A 13,736-nucleotide genomic window follows, 5' to 3' on the forward strand; every position below is an offset into this window, starting at 1 on the left:
CTTGACTCTTCTTATATTAAACAATGACGTTTTTGCTCGTATAATAATAATTTACCTAATTTCTAGATCTTTCTTTTCTTATATGTTTATCGGATCGGGTCACTAAATTGGTTATAACCCGACAGCTAGAACAGCCCAATTTCTTCATAGGCCAGCATTAATCGCAACTTGAATCAAGAGCCCATTATTGGATACACCCAAAACCCACCCAAAACCCAATATGATGCTTGATGAGTTATCCATTCAATTGTCCAGATATACAACAAATCAACCCAAACACGGCCTTACACGCGGTAGCCCGGCAAGCTCACAGCGACTAGGGAGACGCTGCAGTAACTGAAGAAACTCAGAGATAAAGATGATGATGATGATCGCTCAAGCGTCGATTTGTAAAACGAGGCTTCCTTCTCTACTTAGCACCACTTGTATGCTTCAGCCTCGTCTTTCTCGTCAGGTCTCTCTCTCTCTCTCTCTCTCTCTCTCTCTCTCTCTCTCTCTCTCTCTCTCTCTCTCTCTCTCTCTCTCTCTCTCTCTCTCTCTCTCTCTCTCTCTCTCCCTCCCTCCCTCTCCCTCCCTCTCCCTCTCCCTCTCTCCCTCTCTCCATCCCTCTCTCTCGCTCTGAACTGTACCGATTCTCTCTCTCTCTCTCTCTCGCTCTGAATTGTACTCATTGTTTCTCGCTCTGTCACTGTCACTTATCAAACACTGTGTGACTCTTGTTTCAATATGTATAAATCCTACTGTGTTCGATTTTAAATTAGTTACAGTGTTAATTACTCTATTTATATGTTTATGTGACCTAGAATTGATGCTCAATACAGCCAAATTGAGAACACAGTAACAGTGTACTTGACATTTAAGTAATTTGCGAGAAGTGGCTTAACTAGGGGTAATGTAGTACTAGCATTTTGGTGGCTGGACTTTCTAATTAACAGTTTGCTGGTTAGACAGTGCTTCTGCTTTTCAATACATTAGCTGGCCAGAGAGTGGCTGTCCACTACAGTGCTGAGGCGGAAGCAATGCGTTGCTACAGAAATGAGAATTTGGAAGTCTAGTGACCAATTTACTACATTAAATATGTCTATCCAACACTCAGCAGTTTACTGTTCTAATTTTCGTGCTTAATTGGCCCTGTCGAGCTTTGGTTCTCTGTCAAAGAATCAAGTATTTGTTGGTCTGTTTGGGAGGTTTAAAAAAATAATTCCGTAAGTTAGTATATACACGTTAACGAACTTGGATATAATCTGATGAATGGATTTTCTGACTTTGTTGTTTATTCATTGTGCATTAGTCATACATGTTTGGTGAAAATTATCAAATAATGATTTATGGTGTATGTAGAATTTGATGTGTGTGCGCGTGAGAGTAAGGCCCTTGATATTTGTACCTGTGAGTTTTATGATTATAATGAAGGTGGCTAATTTGATATAAATTGTTGTGGCAATTTATATGCTTCCGGAGTTGGTTTGATGTTTGATGGACCACACGGTGAAGCAAATTTATAGAATGTGTGTGTTATATTGAGTAAAATGCATGTAGGTTTTTCCATCATAAATTCATAATATATGTGTTCCTGAGAATTATATGGAGAAAGAAGGGACGACCTGAATATGTAAAGCTTTAACTATCCACTTGGTTTCAAAACAGGAGAAACCATACCAGAAATATTGTGAATGTTTTATTAGTTTAAATTATCTGCAGTCACACTATGTCTCAGAATTATAGCAATTTAGTTCAGAATGGAAGTATAAATTTGGCTTACTCCTATTTTCTACTTTCTAATTACCTAGGAATTTATTTGGCCAGCTAAGCACGGGGGCGAATGATGTTGCTGCTAGGTTGAACAGCTCCGGTTTCTTCCGCACTCAAGGATTGATTGGGGGGAAATGGGTCGATGCATATGCAGGGAAAACTATAGAGGTATAACAGTAAAGTCTTCTACTTCCCTTCTTTTTTTCTGTAGATATCCTTTGATAGCGTTGATCGGTTATGCTTTTTACATAATTCTACATATTAAATCGGCACAAGGGACCCTTTTGTGTGGTTCGATAGTATGATGCATGGTTCTTGGTGGGATGCACTGCAATTCTAATATATCTTTTTAACTTGCTTAAGTATTTAGACAATTGCAGCATATATTTCTTTAAAAAAAAAGTAATTTATAGGGGGTAAATTAGAGATGCAGTACTTTTTCTAGATTGGAACCTCTTTTAATTGCCTACTGCTTAACTTTATTTACTTCATGTGATTCTCATTGCTTGTCTCACTTTAAAAGAACTCAAGCATGCATTTTAACATTTTTGAGCATACTGTTCCTGTAACACCCCAGTCCCACATCGAGTAGTGTGGAGACTTTAGTTCAGTTTATAAGCATAAGTACTACTACTAATTGCACCAACAAATCATGATCTTTTGGGGGCCTGTGGTGGGCTTGCGAATTACCCAAGTTGTTGCAGTTAGGCCAGTTTATTTCGGCTTATTTTCTGATTCGAAGTTCCGGACTTGACCCGATTTTCGAAAAAGACTCGGGATTTGACCCGGGTTGTCACAATTCCACTATAGATTTTGAGACCTAATTGGCATGAATTAAATAATCTGCACATTGTACGGCACTTTTGATTGTAGTGTCAAATATAATATATTGCTTGTACCAGTGCCATATCAGAGATATATGGTTTGGTGGTGATTGCTATGTTTTTAATTTGTTTATTAGTGTCAATTAGCAATCTATATGATCATATCTATGATGCATACCTGTGTTTCTTGTCATGGTAGGTGAACAACCCGGCCACCGGAGAAGTTATAGCCAATGTTGCATGCATGGGTACTAGAGAAACGAATGATGCAATATCTTCAGCATATGATGCATTTAAATGTATGGATCTATAAGCTGAACTCTGCGAAATTATTGTTATAGTGGCATATTAATGACATTTGTACTTGTTATATATACCCTTCAGTATAACTTGAAATTATGGTTAACCTTAATATTTGTTCCACGAGAAAGACTATTGTGCTTACTGGGTTAACTATGATGACTGCAATGTTGATTGATATGGCTCGCATTGTATTTCGTACCCGTGAAGCAACTTTCTTGTGTCAGGAGTTTTGGGAGGTACATAGTGTTATGTGATAGTTAGCACTTAGCATATGTTTACATACCCTGTAAATTATAGCTTATATATTACTGTCTCACGGGCCAAGGTTGATGACAGTTTCTACTGTATGCGTGTCAGGATCTTTTTGTCATCTTATCTGCGAGTCGTGTAGTGTGTTCAACACATGGCAGTGCAAGTATCAACCGTCATTTGTTTTTTCAATTTTTTTACAAAAAGGCGAATTTCACATGAATTGGTATAGTATCAGGGATGCAATGCAACCTATGTATACGAGTCGTTTCTATTATATATTACATTGGCAGTAGTTTACATTAATTCTTCTTCTGCATATCTTCAATTATACAAGCAGTAATATATTATGATGTTCCTAGTGTATTATCACTTTAAATCCTTTTCGTTTAAAATTCTCCCTGCCAATCTTACATGTGAATGGCAATTTTTTTCAGCTTGGAGCAAGTTCACCGCTGCTGAAAGGAGTAAATGCTTGAGGAAGTGGTATGGAATCACATCTAGTGATAAATGAAGTACTTCAATTTCAATTTTGCTCAGAATTCAAACTAAGTTGAATAGTCATGGAACAAATATACAAGCAGTATGGTCTGTATAATATTAGAAGTACGCGAGCAATGTGGTGTAATCGATCTAATAACTTTAGAAATGAGAAAAGAAAATACAAAGCAATACCCCTCACCCTTGTTAAGAAGAAGAGGATGAGGGCTCGAGTCTCAGTAGAAACAATTATTTAATTTCCTGGAATTTACCTTGCCCAAAAAGAAAAGCACATAAATATTTCAAACTTTGGCATGGGTAGGTAGGTATCCACATGCAAGATGGTCACTACACTATCAAGAAATGTATAAATAGGTATTTACATAGTCCAATACTATCTTCTTAGTTTGGTGAGACACTCACATACTCACATTCTATCTTTTTAGTCTCTTGAGACTCTTTTTGTGTGATTTACATGATATTCTTGACATGGGCGACGTGTGTTTGTAGGTATGATTTAATAATGGCCAATAAGGAACAGCTTGGTGAGCTAATAACATTAGAGCAAGGAAAGCCTCTAAAAGAAGCCATAGGCGAGGTGCATGATATACACTCATAGTTTAACCAGTCAATTTAGGTTACTTGGTGGCTCTTTGAGCATGACAGCTACACTGCACACTTGCAGGTATCTTATGGGGCTAGTTTCCTTGAGTTCTCTGCCGAAGAAGCTAAACGTGTATATGGCGATATAATTCCATCGCCTTTAGCAGATCGCCGCCTTTTTGTTTTGAAGCAGGTGATTTATTAGACATTGTTGCAGAAACGGAAATGATGTATTAATAATAATATAATATTTTGCTGATGCATTATCTATAACAGAGCACTTACCAAAGTACCTAATGACCTCCGTGAAATATTTAATAAGGCTACAGAAGTGACTCTAAAAGCTGATTTTAATTTTGTGCCAACTTGCAGCCTGTGGGTGTTGTTGGTGCTATTACTCCTTGGAACTTCCCTTTGGCTATGATCACTCGGAAGGTGTGCATATCTTGAAATTTTCTTATAAATTTGCAGTGCCTCTTCACGAGTTTATAACTTCCTTAACCCTGGAGGATCATATTGGATTGAATTGATCATTCTGCTTCATCTTTGTGAAGGTTGGTCCTGCCCTTGCTGCTGGCTGTACAGTGGTCATAAAGCCCTCCGAATTCACTCCTTTAACGGCTTTGGCAGCAGCGGAGCTTGCACATCAAGCTGGAGTTCCACCGGTAACTTGTTTTAGAAGGGAATTAAGTACATATTTCAACACCAAAGCAGTAATTAATTATATGACATTAAATTTTGAATTACCAGATGAACAAGGGTTTCGTATTAGAAAATGAGTAACTACAAACTTTGCTGTAAGAGTGATGTCTCATTGTCTACATGACCATATATTTTCAAGATATTTTGACATTATGCATGTACAGGAACACAAACTGTTTGATGCATTCTTGCAAATGAGATTTAAGTGATCAAAATCATGAACCATGTACCATTATATATGCTAGTGCTTTTCTTAGTAACTAATAAATATCAAATTTTCCCCTCAATGGTGTTATGTTTATGATACAAGTCCTGCTATTTTTATCAGGATTGCATCAGATAATTATGAAAGCTTAGCTAGACCTTATAATATGGAATCTTTCGGCAACGCTAGGTTTTCCGTCATACATTATAGCTTAGAATACGAGGGCTCAATAATCAATGTATTTGTACGTAATGACAACTTACCATATGAGTGCTATGTATATGCTGTTTAATGCTAGTTGCGATCATATGGCTGGATGTTAGCAGTATCCTGTCAGGAGAACCAAGTTATATTTCCAGTGTGCCCGTATATTGATCCTTCTCCATTCCTATTTCCTTCTGTATGTGCATATTATATTTGTTGCTTGATTTTAATGTCTAACGAATGTATTTATTATGCAGGGTGTTGTAAATGTAGTTATGGGGAATGCTCCTGAAATCGGGGATGCATTACTTGCAAGTACTCAGGTTATCTACATTATTCACGCCATATTTTACTTGTGAGATGTTATGTATTACTATGTCTTTGGTTTGCACCATTATTCTTGTATACTGCCCCCCCCCCCAATACTTCAAAATCATATTGTTTGTTATTTAATCTTTAACAGTTTCGTATATGCTCTGAAACTTGGTTAGGTAAGAAAAATCACATTCACAGGCTCAACGGCTGTTGGCAAAAAACTGATGGCAGGTGCTGCTGGGACTGTTAAGAAGGTAGTAACTTGGATTTCAATGGGTAAACTAAGTTTTGCAAGTAAGCTTGTATGACTTCCCATATCTTAATTCTTCTGACTATTGTACCCTTAGGTGTCTCTTGAACTTGGTGGGAATGCACCTTGCATAATTTTCGATGATGCAGACATTGAAGTGGCAATTAAAGGGACTGTAAGTCAATCTGTTTATTCCACATCTTGTGCAATTTTGATTCAGCATATGACTATTGTTCATCTGATCTAAATCAAAATACTGGAACACTGCACTGCTATCAATCATTTCCGCATGGCATTTTTTGTTTTTGCAAGACATAGTGTTTGTTTTTGTGCAGTCAAGGGAAAATTTTCATCCCCCCCCCCAAATTGTCCTCTCTCTCGACGCCTAACTAAAAAGAGCTTTCAAGTCATTTTGTCTTCTTATCATCGTTTGGAAAAATTTGCCTGTGATTAATCTGACTAAACTAATTAAATATATCACACACCTTTACGTATTAATGTGGAATTCTATGTGACATACTATTTGGTCAAACATCCAAAGTGGAAATTTAATGAGGATTCAGTGTATCTTCCATGTTCAACTGATGGTTGTTTTGGGTTTCATGAGGTGTCTTCCTGAAAATTTTTGCAAGGCACATTACAATATTAGAAAATTGTTGATGTTTATTTATGTAAACTTGTACAGTTTCCGGTAAACACAGTCTCCCACTTTACTTTCAGTGTTGTAAACCTTTATCAATAGGCTTAGCAAAATTAAAAAAATATGCTTTCCACTGCTATTTTCTTTTATCATCACCTTAAGAAGTTGCAGTTTTTTAATGATATCTATTCATACTTGGATTATGGGAGCAGACATTTTTGGTGCAATATTAACCAGTGACTTAATATGTTATTGCAGCTGGGGAGTAAGTTCAGGAATAGTGGGCAAACATGTGTCTGCGCAAATAGAATACTGGTGCAAGATGGTAAGCTCTAAGCTGAACTTTAATGGCTTCTTTAAAAACATTAAAGTGTAGACAACATACGAGGTTTTGATTAATTATATAGTGCTACATCCAAAATATGTTTCCTTGAGTATATTATATTTAAGTGTTGGCATATTTCGCTACCAGTTTTTTGGAGTGCTAATGGGATTTGGAATATGTTTATTAATCTAGTCAGTCTAGGGCTGGTTTTCTTTATAACATCTCAAGCCCACAACTAGATGCATACCGGACCCAACAACCTACCACAGGTCGGCCCAAAAGTGCTAGCAAATTGGTATACATTAGTTATTTGCTTGTGCTTATAAAGGCCCAAATACTTTGTTATATAATCAATGTGGTTTTCAGGCAGTGCCTTGACACTTCCAGCCGGGTAGAGCTCTGATACCATTTATAACATCTCAAGCCCACAACTAGATGCATGCCGGACCCAACAACCCACCATAGGTCGGCCTGAAAGTGCTAGCAAATTTGTATACATTAGTTATTTGCTTGTGCTTATAAAGGCCCAAAAACTCTCTTATCTAATCAATGTGGGATGTTACAAACTGTAACAGCCCGACTTTTCGGACTATTATCATTCTATCAAATAATAGAAATCAAATTTAATTCCATAAAACATTAAATCCAAATCTAAAGATATCGTAAAATCCTATGAATTGAAATGTGAAATAAATAATATAATCCAATGAAAATCAAAGTTCTTGAGACGCAGCTCTTTAAATCTAAAGATCTAGAAAATATAACATTATTAAGTGACACGAGCTCGACTCTATTCCAATCCTCGAAGCCAAGCCATTCACTAAATACCTGAAAGCATACATGTAAACCACTGAAGTTATATTTGCATATCTCCAGGGCCCACATATTTGAGCCGATCCTTTAACTTTACATCGATATTCTCCACCTCAGCAGCTTTAAACGTATTTAAAAATATACCAAAAGAACCGAAGTTACAGAGCTGTGGAGCCGAAACCACAATCATACCATGAGGAGGTTCACGGCTCCACAGCTCTGTAATTTCAATTCTTTTGGTATATTTTTTATCACGTTTAAAGCTGCTGAGGTGGAGAATATCGATGTAACGTTAAAGGATTGGCTCAAATATGTGGGCCCCGGCGTTATGCAAATATACCGTCAGTGGTTTGCATGTATGCTTTCAGGTACTTAGTGAATGACTTGGCTTCAAGGATTGGAATAGAGTCGAGCTCGTGTCACTTAATAATGTTATATTTTCTAGATCTTTAGATTTAAAAGAGCTGTGTCTCCAAGAACTTTGATTTTCACTGGATTATATTATGTATTTCACATTTGAATTCATAGGATTTTACGATATTTTTAGATTTGGATTTAATTATTTATGAAATTAAATTTGAATTCATTATTTGATAGAATGATAATAGTCCGAAAAGTCAGGCTGTTACAGTTTGTAACATCCCACATTGATTAGATAAGACAGTATTTGGGCTTTTATAAGCACAAGCAAATACTAATGTATACCAATTTGCTAGCACTTTTGGGCCGACCTGTGGTATGCATCTAGTTGTGGGCTTGAGATGTTATACCCGGGTCAAATCCAGAGTCTTTTTCGAAAATCGAGTCAAGCCCTGAACTCTGAATCCGAGAATAAGCCCAAATACACTGGTCCAACTGCAACAACTTGGGTAATCCACAAGCCCGCTCTCAAAAGATCATGATTTGTTGGTGCAATTGGTAGTAGTAATTATGTTTATAAACTGAACTAAAGTCTCCACACTCTTCGATGTAGGACTTGGGTGTTACAAACTCCCCCACTTGAATTCCTGACGTCCTCGTCAGACCGAAGTGGATAGCCCATAGGCCCAGATCGTACTCCTCTAGCCATTGTGGGATAATACCGGCTGGCTTTGTGTCCCCACCTCCGGACTCTTGCCATTGTGGGATAATACCACCAACCTTTATGTCCCCACCTTCGGCAACTTGACTAATCAAGCTTTCGAAACCTGACTCTGATACCATATGTGACAACCTGGGTCAAATCCAGAGTCTTTTTCGAAAATTGGGTCAAGTCATGAACTTCGTATCTGAAAATAAACCCAAATACACTGGCCCAACTGAAACAACTTGGGTAATCCACAAGCCCACCACAGGCCCCCAAAAGATCATGATTTGTTGGTGCAATTGGTAGTAGTATTTACTCCCTCCGTCCCTCTCATTTTTTTACAGTTTTTTTCACTGCTACACGCATTTTAAGGCTCTTATAAAACATAGTTCTGCAACTTATTTTTGAGATTTTCTTTTTGTGTATAAAAATTTAAATATCAAATTTGTATTCAAAAGAAAAAAGATTCAAAAATAAATTACGAAACTATGTTTTCTAGGAGCATTCGAATGCGTGCCAAACTCTCGTCTCCCCAGGTAAACTACCTAGGGGGACAGAGGGAGTATGCTTATAAACCGAACTAAAGTCTCCACACTTCTCGATGTGGGACTGGGGTGTTACACATTTATAACATCTCAAGCCCACAACTAGATGCATACTGGACCAACAACCCACCACAGGCCAGCCCAAAAGTTTTAGCAAGTTGGTATACATTAGTTATTTGCTTGTGCTTATAAAGGCCCAAATACTCTCTTATCTAATGGGATGTTACAAACACCCCCCTCCGACCGGGTAGAGCTCTGATATCATTTTTAACATCTCAAGCAATACCGGACCGAACAACCCACCACAGGTTAGCCCAAAAGTGCTAGCAAATTGGTATACATTAGTTATTTGCTTGGGCTTATAAATGCCCAAATACTCTCTTATCTAATCAGTGTGGGATGTTACATTCTTCATATGAAGTTGCATCGGTATCTTGATGTACATGATTGCTGCAGGTATTTATGATAAATTTGCAAGTGCTTTGGCTGATGCTGTCAAAAATTTGAAAGTTGGGGATGGTTTCAGTGAAGGAGTGGTTCAGGTAACTAATTCCACACCTGCATGTACTCTTTGACATGTTTTGTTACCAATCTATTGTTTCGTGGACTCTTGATTCCCTTTTATGATACTGTCACTAATATATATATGTATATATATACATATATATAGATACACACACACACACACACACACACACACACACACACATATGGTCGTTATCTCCATTCACGAGCTTATATCTTGGTACAAAATCCATCTTTCTGTCATTATAATATGAAATCCGCTAAATAAAAGTTGTCTGGTCATACTGTGTATCTTTCTTTTAATAGCATGAGTATTGCATCCGTGTGAGGGATTTCCCAATTCTAATTGTGTTTGGGTATTCATACTTGCAGGGCCCTCTTATAAATGAAGCTGCAGTGCAGAAGGTCCTATTTGTGTTAACTATTAAGTTCAAGTTATCAGTGTCCTAATGTTACTGCAGACTGCAGTATTACCTGTTTCAATGCAATCGTATTAATAGTTTTAGATGACAATGATTTCAGGTAGAAACATTGCTGCAAGATGCTGTCTCAAAGGTTTGCTTAACAATCTAAGTTTTTACCTTCTAATCATAGTACTAGGCCGAAGTGTTATGAAGTCACTAGTAAAGTCTGAAGGTCAGCATCCATAAGTGTTCAGTGTCATATTTTAATTTGCGCATTGAACATTGAAATGTGGTTTAGTAGCATGCACTAGTACTTATTTGCACATGTTTTATCAACCTTGTTGATTCTCTAAGAATTTTGTGTAGGGAGCGAAAGTACTTCTTGGCGGAAAAAGACATGACCTTGGATTTACATTTTATGAGCCGACAATAATAAGTGATATCAACAATGAGATGCGCATCTCAAGGTACAATTTAAACAAAGATTAGTTCTTCTGGATAAGAGTGAAAAATGCAAGTATTTCACAAACATTTGCCTGTAATTGGTAAAGGGGCCATGAATTGTATAGCAGAAAAAGGTCTTGAATTAAGTTTTCAATCGCTGAAAGAATTTCTTGGTTATACTCCAGTGTTGATCACCGTCCAGGTTAAATGTTTATATAAGATCATTTACTTTCATAAAAATATGGATTCTGATTTTTTCTGGAGGTAATAATATTAGTTCACATAATGGTAGTATCATTAGTGATGGTGACCATATTTGAAGCCAAGTTTCCTGTCAAAAGCTGTGCCAAGTTTTTAGTGAGGCAGTACTTTTCATGTTACATGGAATAAATATCTTCTCCTTTCAAATTATATTTATGATTGGTGCCTAACTGCCTGCATCACTGTGTGCCTTTATGTATGCAAGTTTCTTACTCTGTTGCTTAAATATCAGTAATATGATTTTGATGTGCTGTAACTTGGTTTTTGACCATCTCTAACCATTATAGTGTAAAAATTACACTAGTAAAAAAGCCAACTCCAACCCATTTACACTGTATGTCGCACTAAAAAAAATCTTTTGTATACAAGAAGACAAATTATTCAACTTTTTTTAAAGTTTTGTTGAGATATAATAGGGTATCAATGGGACATCGAGGCAACAAAATTGGTTACGTTAACAAACATCAGCATATACTTGAGAGTTGAGACTTTGAAAAGCGTCAAATTCGGTGCAAACCTTACACTAAATGAACATTGGACACCGGAATTGGTGTCAGTTGTCACACTATTTTTTGGTGTAATTATTGTACTATTATAGAGTTGGGTTGGAGTTGATATTGTATTTGCTAATAGTAGTAATTATCTTTTGGCTCAGGGAGGAAGTGTTCGGTCCCGTCGCCACACTTTTGCGGTTTAAGACAGAAGATGAAGCTATCTCCATTGCTAACGACACCAATGCAGGTTTGTCTCATTTCAATGTTTTGGGCTTCCTGACAAAGCCTTTATTCATTTGGATAATGCTACTAGAATCTTGTAGAATTGCAGTTGTACAAAATAATAGGATTTGTGCCAATCTAACCATTAAATGCAGGCCTAGCTGCTTACTTTTTCAGTAGCAATGTTCAAAGGACTTGGCGAGTAGCAGAAGCTTTGGAATATGGAATTGTTGGAGTCAATGAAGGACTAGTTTCGACAGAGGTAGGTGTCTGCCCTATACATAAACTATTTTTGTATACTGAAAACTCAGCAATTAAGAATGAATATTTTATATTGATCTCTGACCTTTAACAGGTGGCTCCATTTGGTGGGGTAAAGCAGTCTGGGCTAGGCAGGGAAGGTTCCAAATATGGAATGGATGAATTTTTGGAAGTAAGTCTCTTCAGTGTATAATCCTTATTAATTGACAGTTAAGCAGGAAGCAAAGTATGAGCACAGAAACATAACGATATATACATATATACAAAACCTAAAACACAAGTTGAGGGCTATAAAATTTTACTATAACTCTCTCTTTAGTTTGTCAATTTCTTTGATTCTTCCATTTCCTTCTCGACTCCTGGGTATCTAATTACTTAATTCATTTAAACATCTCTCTCCTTCGATAATGTTGTTATATCAGGTCTCTCGGTAATATTGTCAAACCGAAAAAGCTTCTTTTTTCCCGTCAGATGCATGTTTATGAATTATGATGGATCATGCTGAAATTAATCTTATTGAGTAAATATCTTAACCTTTTTATTTTTTGCAGATGAAGTACGTTTGCATGGGCAATATGAGCTAAGGTGGAAGCTAGAGGTACTCGTATACAAAGTTGAGTAGAATTGAAAATAAGTGCTTTTTGCACATTGTTTGCGAGTAATGTTGTAATTTAAACACTCATTTCTTTGCCATGCTTTGTTCTTTATCTTTCTTGTTATCCATGTACTTTCCGGTTTATGTTTCAGTTTTTGCATCTATCTTTCACGTTGATTTAATCACATTCAAAGACACCGAATCTAGTGCACTACCTTTCGTCCAAAAAGACGTTAATATTTTACATTGTTGCCCTGAATGCAACTTATGATTTAGCTTTTTTGACAACTCTTTCATTTTGAATGAAATTGAACGGAGTTAAACAAATTTACTCGGTTTTAGGCAGTTTAATCCATAACAGCACAGCACGCAGATGAAGAAGTTGGTTTTCTTTTTCTTTTTTTTTTGGAGGTAGTTGCAATTGGTTATGTAGCACGGTGATTCATCTATTCATCTTTCATCTTATAACCAGTGTTGTAAAAAGCGGAAATCGGACTTAATCGGTGAAGTCACGGAACAAGGATTAATCGGGGAGTAATTAAATAGATCGGAGATTAATCGGATTGATCGGTGATTAATCGGAGAATTAATCAGTTCGATGAGTTATGGAACAAGGATTAATCGGTGACTAATCGTGATTAATCACCGACTTTTAGAACAGAGCTTATAACAAGAGATTGAGTGTTCGAATCTAGAATTCACAAGTTTAGGGTTTATGAATGTGTATGCATTAAATTTTTTACAGTTTTATATGTAGGATTTTTTGCAGTTTTGAGTTTACTTTCTCACAACAGTACTTCATGGGATAGTATTTGTGCTTCGTTGTTGAAGCTGTCACGGATATCCTCCGCCACATCTTTTTCAAACATGGGATGGTAGTATAAATGAAGAGGTTGGATCAAAGTCCAAGGCACAACAATAATTGCAGGTTGCTGCATTTAAGAGCACCACATGAACAGTACTATACCCTGCCAACTCCTTGCCAGATTTTCAGACGGAAACATCACAGATTCAAATTCATAGCTTATAAATATTCTTAAACAAATTTTAGTGTGAGTCTTGACAAAAAAAGAAGTAAATATAGCTATTACCCTATTAGTGATAGAATTCAATATCTGAAATGATAAGTAGTAATTAAACTACTAGTACTGGGGTATTTCGAGTGCAGTTGTAACTGTTGAAATATAGCATAAGATCGATTTCAGATCTTATCTAACAACTATTTTACATGGAATTATAGTTTGATTCGATGGG

General features: G+C 36.7%; 1 protein-coding gene across 1 annotated transcript; it reads left to right on the forward strand.

Annotated features, from left to right (window-relative positions):
* Window positions 1–252: 252 nt before the first annotated feature.
* LOC108192326 (succinate-semialdehyde dehydrogenase, mitochondrial) lies at window positions 253–12,633 on the forward strand. Its single transcript, XM_017373046.2, has 20 exons — window positions 253–454; window positions 1,807–1,920; window positions 2,776–2,875; window positions 3,566–3,614; window positions 4,119–4,206; window positions 4,294–4,404; window positions 4,584–4,646; window positions 4,766–4,876; window positions 5,580–5,645; window positions 5,814–5,891; window positions 5,985–6,062; window positions 6,786–6,852; window positions 9,733–9,818; window positions 10,174–10,206; window positions 10,324–10,356; window positions 10,572–10,672; window positions 11,566–11,651; window positions 11,782–11,888; window positions 11,982–12,059; window positions 12,439–12,633. Exons 1-20 carry the CDS (start codon window positions 359–361, stop codon window positions 12,469–12,471), a joined length of 1,578 nt encoding a protein of 525 aa, XP_017228535.1. The 5' UTR covers window positions 253–358; the 3' UTR covers window positions 12,472–12,633.
* The last annotated feature ends 1,103 nt before the right edge of the window (window positions 12,634–13,736 follow it).

This window comes from Daucus carota, chromosome 1, assembly GCF_001625215.2.
Source record: "Daucus carota subsp. sativus chromosome 1, DH1 v3.0, whole genome shotgun sequence".
In the NCBI taxonomy this organism is placed as follows: Eukaryota; Viridiplantae; Streptophyta; class Magnoliopsida; order Apiales; family Apiaceae; genus Daucus; species Daucus carota.

Excerpts from the sequence above, each read along its gene's own strand:
- LOC108192326 (XM_017373046.2), top strand. The coding sequence starts at position 359 with ATGATGATGATGATCGCTCAAGCGTCGATTTGTAAAACGAGGCTTCCT. Across the intron at positions 4,405-4,583 it reads GCCTTTTTGTTTTGAAGCAG|CCTGTGGGTGTTGTTGGTGC; the intron begins GTGATTTATTAG and ends GCCAACTTGCAG. Across the intron at positions 5,646-5,813 it reads CATTACTTGCAAGTACTCAG|GTAAGAAAAATCACATTCAC; the intron begins GTTATCTACATT and ends AAACTTGGTTAG.